Genomic DNA, 15,478 nt, shown 5'->3' with positions numbered 1-15,478 from the left:
TAATATAACATCGTAAATTTATCAAAATTGCAGATAATACGCTGTGAATTCTAAGGAACATTATATCAAATTTTCAGGATATGTTTTCTCGCAAGAATTTTTGAGCAGTAAACCCGCGACCTACCTTAACAATATACGAGGTTTGTATTTCGTAAAATGAGAATAATGTTAGCCACATTGTTCTGCTCTAATATAATTTTTCAGAATTTTTTGGTGAATGTTTTCTGCATTTATAGATCTGCATAATGTAATAAAATCATTGTGGGAAAAATAATCGATCGTTTGGTTGTATTTTAGCTAACTAGTATTGTGTAAATTGTTAAATCTTTATTTTAAGGATATATATCTGTCCGGGTATATTTGGACTACATGATTACACGGAATACCTAGTGGTCACGGTTTTTTTATGAAGACAGAGAATTCCGAAATGCTCATTTTGTTGGGCACCAGATCCTCTTCTAGAATTTCTCGGTCGATGGTGAATAGCCCGCAAACACATTTGCATATTTAAATATAATTGTTCATTATCTTTATACTTAAAGATCTATTGTTAAAAAATAATCGCAACGGAGTTCTTTCTTTTAAAATTAAAAATTAAATTCATATAACCTGTTATGTTTTATTTTGCATTGTATTGTCTCTGAATTTTGGGTTACCTGAAAATAAGCAAAAGCTCATGTGCAGATCTGAACGGTGCGCAGGGTATTCGGACTCTTCTATGATATTTTTTTTTACTTTTGTTTGAGACAATGAAAAAAAAATCTTGATGTTTCATGTAATATCAGGAATCAAAAGCAAAAATATATTTCGAAATGATAACAAAGTTTTGTTTTGGATAAGAAATGAATGTTTTTCATTTTTCAACTTTATACATGTACTTTTATGAAAAGATATACATGCTAACAGTAATTGACTAAAATTAAAATTTACGGTTGTACCTGTAAAATACAGCACAATATACAAATTTATTATCATCGAAAAACTTTTAACTATCTGTTAAGCAAATTGTTCAAAATGATAATTTTTCATTCTTATATATATATATGTGTTTGAGTTTAATAAATTGAAAATCTAACGAAGCGGAAATTCAAAGGAAAAGCCTTGACAAAATAATTAAAAAAAAACAACAACAATAGATTAAATAAAAATTATTTTCGTTTAAAATATCTATCATCATCAAGAGTGGAAAAACACCATTATTCAAAGAATATTTCAATTCATGCATGTACATGCATATGCTTCATCATAAATATTCATTAGTTTTCATCAAACGCAACAGTTGAAAGCTTACCTCTGAATAAAATCATATTAATCAAGAGTAAAACATAAAATGTAGAAGACTTCATTGTGTCTACCTATTTACAATCATTTTGAACATGAGTACAGTACATGTTCATTCATCTGATGATCAAAAGATGGTAAAATATATGCATAAATGTACATCTTAATTTATTATTTAATACTTAAATTCTATCAAAGTCAAGTTATTTTAAGAAATAAAATGTATACATAACTGTTAATTTTTTGCTTTTAATAACAAGGCGGCACAAGTTCCATAGAACTGAATCTATAAATTTAAGTTTGAGAAATCTTACATGTTTTTGCATTTTTTTCAACGATGAAAAGAAATGGAAGACAAATTCCTTCGCTTTGAAGGTCCCCCATTCCTTATTGATTCCTAATTGAATATTGAAAGAAAATATTTTCTTAAACATATCTAGGCGTCCTTGAAAAAATGCAGAAATTAAACAAAAGTGTTTAAAAAATACATAAAAGAATCTGTGAAATATTACATTTACATATAATAGTCCTTTACATACACGTGGTACTGAAAAAATGAAAGCTTTAGAATAACCACACTCTCCTTTATTACTAAGTTTAAAACAACGTTTAAAAAAATATCGTTCTTAACAATTGTTAATTATAATTAGTTGACTCGGTGCAGGTCGATGTAATTTATCCCCAGTTCAACATTGACATAGGTATTCTGAAGTCGCTCATAAGTAACGGTAGGTTCCAGATAATTATCATCTGAGGATGGAGTTGTGAATCTGGTCAATTCAACGACAAGGTCGGAAAATGTTGGTCTTCTGTCGGGGTCTAAATCCCAACATCTTGACATTTCAGAGTACCTTAAACACAGATAATATTAATTGTATCAACATTTTAAATGATCCTATAAATTGACCGAAAAAAATCCTTTTGCATTTTTTTTTTCGTAATATTAAACACAGCTTTAAAAGAGAATGTTTGTAGAAAGCCTTCTTCGGAAGTAAACAGATAGCTGTTCTATGTAAGAAAGTACTGTATAGTTAAGGACAGCTGATCCTAAACAACCATTGTTTCCCGAAGCATAAAATGATTTCAGGTGAATACAAATAAAATGAGAAGTTTAATAGTGTTAGCAAGACTTTTTTGTTTTATGTTAAGACCCAATGCAACAAATCATAAATCCATTGTGTAAAAGGTGATTTAAAAATCTTTAGAGACATAATGCAAAAGAACAAAAGGAGAATTGTAAAAATCGTGGAAACTTGATAATTTTCTACCAGTTTAGAAATGTTATATTTTTAGCATGAGCAATCATTAAATGAGGGAAATATATATCAATCAATGCATGCGCTTTGGGGTATCTTTCCTTAATATTTGTAAGGAACGACTTGGGTCATCTCATCCAATCATTTAGTAATAAAGAAAAAAATCTAAAAAAAAAAAAAAAAAAAAAAGTTTAAAAGAACAATGATGGAAGAATGATGACATGTGATATTTCTATAAGTGAAAACAATAACACTTCATGAGCCTATTCATTCAGCTTCGTTTAAGATTGAATTTTATTTTTGAATTGAGTACTTACAACACATCTGGACAATATTGAGGCTGTGGCAACTTCCTGTTCATTTTCAGAAATCTGAGCATGTCCCATCCATCAACTTCTGGGTATGGCTTATTTCCCCTGGTTACCAATTCCCAAAGCACCACACCAAAAGACCACTGGAAGAAAACATCAAATAAAATAGAAAGTGTGGGAAAGTAAAAATTGTTGATTTGGAATTTTAAGTACGAGAATCCTAGTAAATTACATGTATTACCACGTCTGACTGGGCTGTGAAGAGTCCTTTCTCGAGACTTTCAGGCGCCATCCATTTCACTGGCAGCTTACAGTTCTTATTACTTATACAGTAGTAATTTTTCTCATATACATCTCGTGACAGGCCAAAGTCTGCTACTACTACCGTTTTGTCATCGCCAAGCCTTCGAAAAGTGAATAAGATTACAACCCAATTAAAGTAAGTTTTCTTTTTTTTAAAATGATACCAGTTCTTACATTTTTAAGTACAACTCACATGCAATTTCTCGCAGCTAAGTCACGATGCACTACCCTTTGTAAAGTCAGGTATTCCATACCTCTGGCAATATCAGCGCCAAATTGTAAAATGTTTAAAAGTGTCATTACCTGATTAAATAAAAGCATTTGCATAAGATTTGCAATACGCAGCATTTTCCATCGGATTTGCGTTTAATATGCACGTTTGAATTTGCTTGTGTTTTAATTTTTAATCTGAAACAATTTTAATTATATAATTTGGTTAACTTGTCAAACAAAGCTGATGATACTCTACAAATATAAAACAGCTCACGTTGTTTTTATCTCTAATATATGCTAACATATCTCCATGAACCATAAATGGCAAAATCACCAGTGGCATTTCATTTGCAAGGCAAATTCCAATTAACGTCATCACATTTGGATGGTGGAAATCAGCCATTTGTAAAGCTTCATTTACAAACTCATTGACGTCTATATCTTTTAATCCTTTATCTAAGTAGATGGAACAGAATATGTCTTTAGAGAGGAAATATCAATTGAATGAGACTTAAATGAGGTTGTAGTAGTTGTTATATAAACTTTGGGAGAAGGATAGCAGCAAAGGATCCGGAAGAGCTAGGATGTTCATTTAAAATAAAGGGTTGGGAATACAAATGTAGGAAGTAGAAGCATGAATGATAAGATTACAAAAGAAATATGACAAAGTTAGCTATCGGTACATCAAGATGTATGTTTTTCCTATTGAAAATTAGTTAACCTAAACCGTGCTACTACACCTCAGAAACGAACCGTACCGTTCCGTGCAGAAAGCGTATCGTACCGTGCAGAAAGCGTACCGTACCGTCCACAAAGCGAACCGTACCGTCCACAAAGCGAACCGTTCCGTTCACAAAGCGTACCGTACCGTCCACAAAGCGTACCGTTCCGTGCAAGAAACGAACCGTACCGTTCTTTGGTTAATTATGCAAACCACGCCCCCAATGATTTTTGAATCGTGTAATGACCAAATAAGTCATTTTGGTTTATTTCTCGCTACGGCGCCTGTGAAAGGAGGACGGAGGTTTTGTCTGCCTGTTCAAAACACCATTATCAAGTATCATGCGTCTGGATCTTCAACTGTAAAAATAAGGAATCTACTCGAAGTAAACTACAAGTTCAAAACAACCAGACAGAGTGTGAGACGATTTCTGATTTGCTATAAATTAGATCAACTGGTTGTGTTTGTGGTCAAAGGTACAGTACAGACCACGCGTTTTTCCCGCGAAACACGTACGGGGCACAGTGGACCTCGAACAATGTCGGCGTTTTTGAAGTCTTTCATTTTCATACTCTTAGCAAATTAAATCAATTTCCTTTTGAAATATTAGCTGTATTTAAATATTCGTAATTTAACTATACAGATATTTAAACTATAATTATTAGATGCCCAAGAGTTCAATATAATTGTGCTCGTGCCCGGGGAAAAAAACCCGCCTTAAATGTGCACATGTACATATATGTTTCATAATCCTATAATTGTATTTGACATTTAAAAAGTTCAATAGATTATAATACCACTTAGATCGAACAAGCTTTCATGCATTAATTCCATGGTTGTCTCTACTATTGATTTTAATTTTGCTCAGTTAAATTATTTATTTAAATCTTATCGGATAGAGGATCGTTGTTTTCGCAAGTATGCATTCATATGTAGTACATATCAGATGCGTAATTTTCATCATCATGGTTCCTTTTGGTTCTGGTGGAACATAGGGCCTCGGCAACAGTTCTCCACCGCACTCTATTCTAATCATGTAAAATATGGATTAAAATATTACATGCGGTAAGCATGAAGATTTCTACTGAACAGACAGAAATTATAATCTTACTAATAAAACTGTGATCAACGTTCACGCTGCATACAAAAATCGCCAGCCGAATTTCTTGCAAATAAAATGTGCAAACTGCAGTATAAATATTACTTCATTCTGAAGTACATATTATGAAAAATGAAAAAAAAATAGCTTGCGATAAAATGAAGATATTATAAGGTTTATTACACTGTACCCCATCCCCTTTCTAGAAAGCAAAGCGAATTAGCTGGTTAAAAGTTCTTTAGAAGTCTGCAAAATGGTATGTTGTTGTAAATAGAAAAAAATCATAATCTACAGGAAACATTTTTATTAGTGTCTGAAAAAAGATAGTTTACTAAATAAAATGAAATTAAAAAAAATATATCAATCCTCTTTCAAGCCATATATGTATAGAACAAGTATATACCCGGTATATATTTATTCCTTTTAATTATGTTACAACTGTATTTTAAAGTTAAAAATAATATTTTAATTGATTTTTTTTTCCTTTTTAAAATGAAGGTTCAGCATACGTAAAAATTAGTACGGAAATATTTACGAGTTCTATACATATTAATACATATCTATACATAATGCCAAAGGCATCGGTGGGATGATGTTTTTTCTTCCTTTCATTTTTTTTTTCATTTTTCCTTCATCACCGCTGTAGTGTAAAATGTTTAAATTGAAACCGAGAAATTAATTTGTTTATAGCTGAAATATAATTATATACGTGCATTCAGTACTTCAAAAGTCATTTAAAATGAAATTTTTTTAGCAGCCAATCAAGAATTAAAGCTAACAGGCTCCACCCACTTCATTTGCATACCGTTTCTCAAAGCGTACCGTTCACAAAACGAACCGTTCCGTGCACAAAGCGAACCGTACCGTGCACAAAGCGTACCGTTCCGTGCACAAAGCGAACCGTTCCGTGAACAAAGCGTACCGTTCCGTCCACAAAGCGAACCGTTCCGTGCACAAAGCGTACCGTACCGTTCTCAAAACGAACCGTTCCGTTCACAAAGCGTACCGTTCCGTGCACAAAGCGTACCGAACCCTACCGTTCAAGTGGTGTAGTAGCACGGTTTAGTGTCTGTAGTACCGTCACCATAAATCGAAAATGGGTTTCAAATTCAGACCATAACTCGGAACGCAGGTCCATTGAGCAACGAAGGTTCTTTATCTTGCAAATATCTGTCCTGACATGGGGCTTCGGTTCTAATGATCTCACCCACAACTTTCACATCCAAGTTTTGAACGCTTGTAGAGAAACATTTTCTACCTTTATTTTATCTGCTGAGCTAGGTCAGTCGCAGAAAACACGACCTTCCGAACAGGGAGTGAGCACTCTACCGACTGAGCTACTGTGTCGGCAAACAGAGGAAAAGACATAAAAAATGAAACATATGGAGATAACGAACAGAATAGAAGATAAAAGTCCATGAAATAGAACAAAACAGGAGGAGAGCAAACACGGACCTCCAGAGCATCAAAAGTGGGATCAGGTGCCATGGAAGAATGAGCATCCCTTGTCGAACGGTCACACCAGCGTGTGCTCCTTGTCATGATCGGGAAATAAAAGAAAAATCTGTCCTCAATTCATTGAATAATTATGGGACTAACAATTAGTATGGAAAAACGATAGTCAGCATTTGGCTCAATAGTATATTGTATTTGCTGACAATGTCATTGTATCGATATAGAAATTTCGAAATAATGACTTGAAACGAGACTGCTGATTATCTTGTTTCATCAACTTGTTTGTAAATAATATACCTTGTTTTAAAAAGTGTTCATACGTAGAGCATGCTCCTGCGCATCGAATAAACTGAGAATTATAAACTTCATATGCAGCTGATGAAGGTATACTGCTGCATAAGTAAGGGTAGTTGACGTATGAAAGAAGTAGATATACACGTAATGTATACACCGTTATATTTGTCCGTGTTATTTTTGCCCTTTCACAATTTCAAACAATTTTACACCGTTGAAAAGTTTGAAGATTGTCAAGAAAAAGTTGTTTTTTTCAAGAGATAATGCTGTATTGTTTGAATTTGTCCCGTATAAAATGTTTTCCTATGCTTGGCACTCTGAATTATTGAGGGGGGGATCACCATAACGTCAACGTTGGTGATCTTTTCGTGCCAGCACCTACTGCGACATGGGACCTTAGTTTATACATGTCTCATCCGAAAGACCGATATCCATGTCCCACAGTGGGATTCGAACCAGCGACGTAAAAATCAACTCCTTACTTGACAACTCTAGAGCAGACGGTCTAAGCATTGCGCCTCGCGGGCAAAACATTCGATTGTTGGTATTATAAATAAACGTGTGAATAGTTTTATTGGATATCCAAGTAAATAAAGATAAAAAAATAATCGTACATAAAGTGGCATAAGTGAATATGAAATATTTATAGTACCTAAAATTATAAAGTAGAATTATCTTTTGTTTAAATTAAGGATTTCAAAGGATAATAATTTGTTTGACAAAAAGGAGGAGTCAGAAAGAAAAGAAGCACCGTTTAAGAAAAAAATGATAGCTATTAAACACGAAATGAGTTACATACGATGTAAGGACTTGATCGCCACTTTGATTTCATTTTTTTCCACTGCATTGGTCAATGTACCCGCATAGACAATCCCGAAATTCCCTAGATACAAGGTTAGAAAGAAAAGACCACATATTTTTTTAAATAAAAAAAATAATTCTTGCTTTTCCCATTCACTTTATATCTACCTTTGCCAACACAATCTCCGATTCTGAGGTCGTCGGGAGAGATGAGTAAATCTTTACTTTTCAGAAGGTTCACTATACTTTCATCTATTCCATGTTTATCAGCTTGATCCCGATTTCTTCTCAGCATTTCGTATCCTGAAACTATAAAGTGATATAGAAATGAATAGTCGTTTGTCTGTTTGCAGGGTTCTCCATCCTTTGAAATTTTACAGTGTTGCATAGTTTATGCAAAGCACTAAACTTTGTTGGTATTTTTGTGAACAAATTTGCAACTAAATCATTATTCATTATAATTACAAAAGTTATAATGCACAAACTTTTTTTTAAAAAAGTCACTAATTCGTTACATAATTGGTATGGTCGTACATATTGATAAGAGTAAAAACAGTTGAACTACTTACACATGTACATGTACCATTTTCGAAATTATATTTTTTTATTTTATTTTTTTTTTATTATATTTTTGGATTATATGAGTATCACAGATCTTACTTTGTCGGCAAAAATATCTACTGTGTCGAACGCAAAAATTTGATTCGTTACTGTCGGAGGAAATTATATGTTTTGCAGGGACCAACACAGTAAAATAGCTCATAAAAAACACTATTTGCTTCTTTATTTCATATATCTTTTTATATTTCTTTACGCATATAAAGATACTACAACTTGCAGGCTTAGCACTGCAAAATTAAGTTAATGTTAATATAATTTTATAATTTTCTTTATTTATTTATTTATTTTGTTTGTTTGTTTGTTTTTTTTTTTTTTGTTTCACATCATTTTTTTTTTTCGTCATCTGCCTGTCAAGGGCTTCAAAATTACACTTATGATAGACACACAGAAAAATTATGCAGTAAAGATCCCTTTGTGTCAATTTCTACTATGAAACGTGACCTCGATTTATACAATATCAAACAAAGGACTGGTCCTTGAAGTGAGATTCAAACTTCAAGCATAAGGTTTTTTTTTATTTCCTCCACGAGCCTAGAGCATATGGTCAAATCATAGCGCCAGTAGGGCTTAAACAAATGAAACAGGGCAAAGTAGCGTGAAAAATAAAAGAGAAACTTCCGATTCAAGAACCATTGTTCACAAAAAATAAAATGTTTAAAACTGAATCATATACCTTGCACATTTTGAACATAATTTTGAGCATCTCGTGTCTTTCTGGATTTTCGTTTCCTCCATCTTAAAACGACAATTGTTACAACACCAGCAAGCACAACAGTGATGATCACAATTATAACAATGTACCATGTGGACGACGGATAAATCAAATCCCCAACAACAACGTTGAGAAAGCCTACTTCAACCTAATGATACAGTACAAAAGAGAAACAATCTTTATTAAATATCTAAATCTTATAAGTATTACATATATAGACACTTTAGAATAAAAATCTTAGAAAGTTCAAACAAAGTCATGATTTTAAATTAGGCATATGTCGTTTTCGATATTACTATCTGCGATATCTGCACCAGCTTATACTCTTTGAATCCGTTATGTTTGAATGCTTTACCATTGTTTACATGTTATTGCAGTTATGTGTAGTTGTGTTTGTATATTGCACTGACTGCACGTGTAATATTGTAGGTTTCTATGATATCTTACTTTCCTGCATTGAATGAAGTAATGAGTTATTTTTTGTTGCTACCCAATGCTGCATTGCATACATTCGTCTACACTGGTGACGACTGATTATAGTGACCAAATCAGCCGCTTTATAAAGGGGTCCTTCGATATAGAAATAGTCTGATCTAATATGATTCTTTTTACGAATCATATCCGGTTTGTGTGAGTATAGACATTCTGGAACAAGTATATGATACAAGTTTCAGCATCTAGCGACTTACTCTTATATACAATTTCTCCTCAGTTGCTAAAGGCGGTGGCTCTGTATAGGGAGGTGTACACGTGAGACTAGAACTCTGCAGATCGGTAATTATGCATTCCCCTGATCCAACTCGAATATAATAATCATCTTTATTTGCAACAACATCTAAATTCTCTCCCTATGGAAAAAACAGGAAAATCATTAAAGGCATATCCTTGTACAGTAAAACTTGGTTATGACGATGTCACAGGGACCAACGATGTTACTTCGCTATATCTAGTCGGTAACAGAGATTTACAGTTCATGTTCTTTGTTATGTGTATATAGTCCGACTATAAATAAAATTTACTACTTTACTACTACATCCGTAATTCGTTATACATCCAAACAAAGAATTCGTTTAATTTCTATACGCGTGTATGTAAAGGAAGCAAATAAAATTAATCATTTTTGGGGGGAAATTTAGACTTTTGAAAGAAAATTGAGTTCGATAACTTACCAAAACCGATGATAAACTATTGTTATCTATTGCATAAAGATAAAAGAGTGTCTTACGCAATCACGTGTACCATTGCCATGGATTCACCTGATTTTATTAATAAAGAAATGTTCCTTAATTAAGAAAACAGAATAACAGTATCCCGGAGTATCTAACTTCTTTAAGTGAATAATATAGTCAAAACATCTATTATGCCTAAAAAGAGCTGCTAGAATTCTTCTGTCCTGTCAGTAAAATAATTATTCCACACATTCGCACGAAACCTTACCTGTTGTGTTGAATTTTGTTTTTTTACATATGACCTGAAATTTTTCGTGAAACAATGCTTACCTCGACGTTCTAGCAGCTTTTTGCAAGTATTTTAGGAGGCAACTTTCGATCTGTACGAATCTTATGTTTTGAAATATCCAACTTACTGTTGATCTTTTGCATTTTTTTTGACAAATGACAGAGGAAAGGCGGACCGTGATAAAAATATAGCTGATTTTCTTCAATAGAGAATAAAATCAATGACAATAAATAAGCATATATGTTTTATAAACTTTAACTCCATATGAATTTCCCGTAATATTCACGATTTTTGCCGTTTAACTTAATATTTTACGTGTTTCTGTACATGTATATGTCGTTTTAGCTAAATTCTCTTGAAACAACATGATCAATACCCAAGTTACCTGATTTACATGCATGACGTCATCGGTGGTAGATTTTATTCAAAATGACAAATGTAGCATAACAAAATAAAAAATATTTTATTTTTGCTAATGTTTAGACGTTTCTATTCATTTTCTAATTTTAAAGTTAAATTACATCTCTAAATACCAAAACCACAAAATCTTGTGTTTTAAAATTGATGTCATCTCGCCTATTGTGACGTCAGAATGTATCACTGATTCAGTCAAAGTAGAATATTCTGAATGCTTCCATATTACCCCTGTGTAGCTGGTGATCTCCAATATAAATTCGCTATATCCGCGAATTTGCTATATCCGTGTTTGTACTAAACGAGTTTTGCTGTATTACTAAAATTATAAACCACCTTTCATTTTTTCCTTATTTAAAAAAAAAATCAAATGGTAAAAAATCATGAATTTGGAAAAAAAGGCGAAGAGCAGTATTTCTTTTAAATATTTGAATAGGAGGAATGACATTTCATTTTTAGATACAAGGAAAAAAAATCATTAAAACAGAAATACATGTAGGAAACATTAATGAAAATGTTTATAATGGTTTTAAAATGTGATTTTGAAATCTTTTTATTTTGAAAAATATAAATTAATCGCTACTAAAAAAGTTTTTCCACACTCATAATTTGTAATTTTAATGGTTTAAAGTACAAAAAATTGAATTTATTCTCATTTAATGAAATTAAAGTTAAAATTACCAATAATTGCCAAAAATGTATAGGTCGCCATATTATTTAAGATTGGATACGTACATATACAGGAGCATATGTCAACATAACAAATTGTTCATTTTATGCAAACAGTGTCATAAATATTACGTAAAAACTGTTATAATTCTGATGCTGAAAGTTCCTAAACACTTGCTACTTATACTTTTGAATTGTGAATATCTGGAAAACTATTTTACATTATAAGTACAATAAAGAAAATGCATGAATGAAGCTACCTTGGCAGGAGTTATTGCCATTGTCATTATTTTTTAAAGATTGAAAAATTGATCAAATAAAGAAAAAATGCATTTTTCCCAATTCTTTTACTTAAAAATATTTATTATTACACCTATGGAAAATAATTTTTACAGAACATATTGTTCTATTGTATACGAATTTAATTTGATAACAGATTTTGCAAAAAAGCTATGACATCATAGGAGGGTGGAATTGCCTAATCTTTTTTGTCCCCTATTTGAAAAGTGGTGGATATTAATTTGTGTCTGTCAGTCTGTCCGTCCGTCATTTTGTCTGTCTGTAATGCTTTCGTTTCCACACGATATATCAAAAACCCTTTGAGCTTTCGCAATGAAATTTCGCATACCAACTCCTATGGACAAAAGAAGAACCCTATTGATTTTTAGGTCAAAAGATCAAAGGTCAAGGTCATAAATTTACAAATTCTGTCTGTTAGAACACTTTCGTTTCCGCGCGATATCTCGAGAACCCTTTGAGCTTTTGCAATGAAATTTTACATAACAACTCCCTATGGCCTAAAGAAGGACACTATTTATTTTGCTGTGAAAAGGTCAAAGTTCAAGGTCGTAAATTTATACATTATGTCTGTGTGTAACACTATCCTTTCCAGGCGATATTTCAAGAAGATATTGAGCTTTTGCAATGTAATTTTATATCAAAACTCCCTAGGACCACACTCACCCCTCTCAAAGTGTCCCGCCCGTTTGTTTTATTAGTATTTAATTTATTGTATTACATGTCGCTATTTTTAGCACAGGGGTATGAGGAGAGTTATTACGTTCAAAACAGGTTTTGTTTTACTAAATGATAGTATTAAGCATGTGAAATGGAAAATGTATGAGGTCTGGCTTGTACAAACTCATAAAATCATCATTACAGTGTGAAAAATGTTCCATGTAAAGATTAAGCAATCAAATGTTTATATGCATATTGACATATATGTATTTTATTTGCTTCAGTATACATGTATACATTTAATAATTCTACAAATTCAGTCAGGGGGATCCGACTTTTTCCCTAAGCAGGGGACACGAATTCTTTGAATTAGCTTGTTTATAAATTATATTATCCTTCTCATAAGTTAAAATAAGGCAAAACTTACCATAACCTAGAATGACATTAGATGGCTACATTTAAGAAATTTCATAAAGCATAAAAATATTATTTTGTTTCTGTTGCATAGGCTTCTTTCCAAATTAAAAGGAACTTGAAGAATAGCCAGATATTTAAAAAAAATAGTTATATATGCTTTGTCGAGTATTCTAAATTATTAAATGATAAATTATAAAAGGACCTACCCTGATGGTAATTTTGTTTTCTTCTGAGGCAGGATCAAAACTATAAGATTGGTTTCCATTGAAAGGGAAGAAGATAGGATCGTTAACATACAGCACGAGTGGCTCTAAAGTGGTTGTAAAACCGTCTAAGGAAAGGTGCAGTGTTTGAACCCTAGAGCTATTCTCTGGCAACCACCTTGGAAAATGGGGGTATTTACAAATGAGACGAAACAAATTTCTTCTCGAACACAAATTTTTATTCTGCAATGAAAAAAATATAAAATATTATTCCTATGTAACTTGTAACACGAGCTTTGATTGGTTACAAAGTCGGAAGTAAATCTTCGTGCACCCTTGAGCCGGGTGTAAATAAAACGTGACTTCTCAATGCATACTTTCTCTAAGAAAAAAAAACATGACGTCACGATGCATTGTTGTACGTAGTAATCTTATCGATAGATTGAGACACAATTGATTAGACTATGATGTTTACAAAGCATGTTTATGGGTATATAAGAAATGAATTTGTTATCCACGTACAATCATTGGTGAACCCGGTTTTATTCCATACACCCTGAGGCCAAATTCCGGGTTGCATGTCAACCGTGTATGGTATAAAACCCGGGGTATATCCTCTGACACCCTTGAACGAGCATGGATAACTAATAATTTCAAACATTAAAAAGCTTTCAGTCATATTTATGATCGGTGTAAAAAATCAAATAACGGCAAAGGAGAGATATACATGTTACAGTAGCTATAGAGAGACGAACAGAGGAGTTTGCTTTGATCAGAAAAGCCCACGTTAGCTTTTGTTAAGATTACCCAAAAAAATTACATCAAGTCGTTATTCCAGAAAATCAATGAGTAATAGAATATCCTTACATTTTCTTTGTGTCTTGAAAAGTGGACTGTAATTTCATCAACAGCTTCTACAAATCCGCTACCGACAATTGCAAAGCTTAAACCTCCACTGAAGAGAATGAAAGCAAGATTAAAACGACTTTGTATTTTTGTGGGGTTTTTTTTACGAAAACGTTTTTGTAAACTTTTTTTGTTTTTTTACATATTTGAACGTTTTCAAATTCCATTTTAAACAAGATATACTCATATAATTAATCTATTTACAAATTTGTTACTCAATTAATTGGAAAACGAATATACATCTTAAGTAAGGATCTTCTTATCCTTTTGTGTTAAACAATAAAATATGTACAAATCAAAACATCTTAAGTACGAAATGTTGCTTAACTCAGGAAAGTAATAATTAAATCTTTAAAAAAAATTATAATTTCTTCTCTTCTTCAGGAATGTAAAAAACGAACTTCAATTAAGTAGTTAAAATGTGCATTGTACTTTCTATTTCAAAACAAATAACTTTTTTTCAAAAAATGAAACACATAATAAAATTTTAGTGTCATTGAATAAAAAAATTCTAAGTAGGACGATTAATTGTAAATAAATCTTGTAAACAATATTTCTACTAACTAAAGGTCGTTATACTTCTTAAAATATATGCAGTATTGGGGAGGGGGGGGCAGAATCCAAAATAAAGGAACCCTAACATTTGATAGACTTTTGGAACCTAAAACAGTTGAATCGGAAGCTAATAGAAGAAAAGTGTTTCAAGGTCTTCCTGTATACAGGGTTATTTTAGCGTTATTTTCATCCTTTTACACTTTCTAACAATTTTGCCGCGTTTTAAATTCGCTCAGCCATAGTACTGTTTAAAAAATTGTACTGTATTCTACAAATTTGCCCCGTTTTAAATTTGCCCATTTGTGACAAGAGCGAAACGGGCGTAAATTAAACGGGGGCAAAAATTGCCCTGTATACAGTATTTTGCCATTTTTTTCAAATTGCCAAGTCCTTATGCTTAAATATATGGAGATAATGAACAGTATTCAAGATCAAAAGTCCATAAAATTAAACAATAAAAAGTTAGGAGCAGAGCAAACAAGGACTTAAAAATATCAGAGGTTGGATCTGGTTCCATGGAGAAGTGAGCATCCCCTGCCGACATGTTAAAGCTCCAGTGTGCTCCTTGCCATAATCGGGAAAACGATAAAAATTCGTTGTCAATTCAGTGTATATATAAAAGACTAAGAATTACTATGAAACACGTCAGTTAGCATTTGACTCAATTATGAATTGCTGAATTGGTCATTACCGGTAGATCAAACATAGAACTTACGAAATGATGACTTTAAACGAAACTGCTGATATTCTTGTTTCATCAACTTGGTTGTCAATATTTTACTTCGTTTAATAAATTGCCCATAAGTAGAGCATGATCTTTCGTATCGAATCA

The 15,478-nt window shown here is 32.3% G+C and overlaps 1 protein-coding gene across 1 annotated transcript; it reads right to left on the bottom strand.

The window, feature by feature from the left end:
- Positions 1-1,900: 1,900 nt before the first annotated feature.
- On the bottom strand, positions 1,901-13,449 carry LOC134268667 (hepatocyte growth factor receptor-like). The gene is made up of 10 exons (XM_062750918.1): positions 13,189-13,449; positions 9,757-9,915; positions 9,029-9,215; positions 7,903-8,043; positions 7,733-7,816; positions 3,639-3,820; positions 3,345-3,454; positions 3,090-3,252; positions 2,855-2,991; positions 1,901-2,132 (listed from the first exon to the last, which is right to left on the bottom strand). Exons 4-10 carry the CDS (start codon positions 8,027-8,029, stop codon positions 1,928-1,930), a joined length of 1,008 nt encoding a protein of 335 aa, XP_062606902.1. The 5' UTR covers positions 8,030-8,043; positions 9,029-9,215; positions 9,757-9,915; positions 13,189-13,449; the 3' UTR covers positions 1,901-1,927.
- Positions 13,450-15,478: the final 2,029 nt, after the last annotated feature.

This window comes from Saccostrea cucullata, unplaced genomic scaffold (genome assembly GCF_032062105.1).
Source record: "Saccostrea cucullata isolate Sc308-1 unplaced genomic scaffold, CSIRO_AGI_Scuc_v1 ctg3696, whole genome shotgun sequence".
Classification (NCBI taxonomy): domain Eukaryota; kingdom Metazoa; phylum Mollusca; class Bivalvia; order Ostreida; family Ostreidae; genus Saccostrea; species Saccostrea cuccullata.
Note: the sequence above shows the minus strand (reverse complement) of the source record. Positions and strands in the feature narration are given on the sequence as shown.

Bases quoted from the DNA above. Each gene is read 5' to 3' on its own strand.
- LOC134268667 (XM_062750918.1), bottom strand. From the start codon at position 8,029: ATGCTGAGAAGAAATCGGGATCAAGCTGATAAACATGGAATAGATGAA. The intron at 3,821-7,732 runs GTATGTAACTCA...CCATCTACTTAG, and splicing joins GGCGATCAAGTCCTTACATC to ATAAAGGATTAAAAGATATA. The intron at 3,253-3,344 runs GTGAGTTGTACT...CACTTTTCGAAG, and splicing joins TTAGCTGCGAGAAATTGCAT to GCTTGGCGATGACAAAACGG.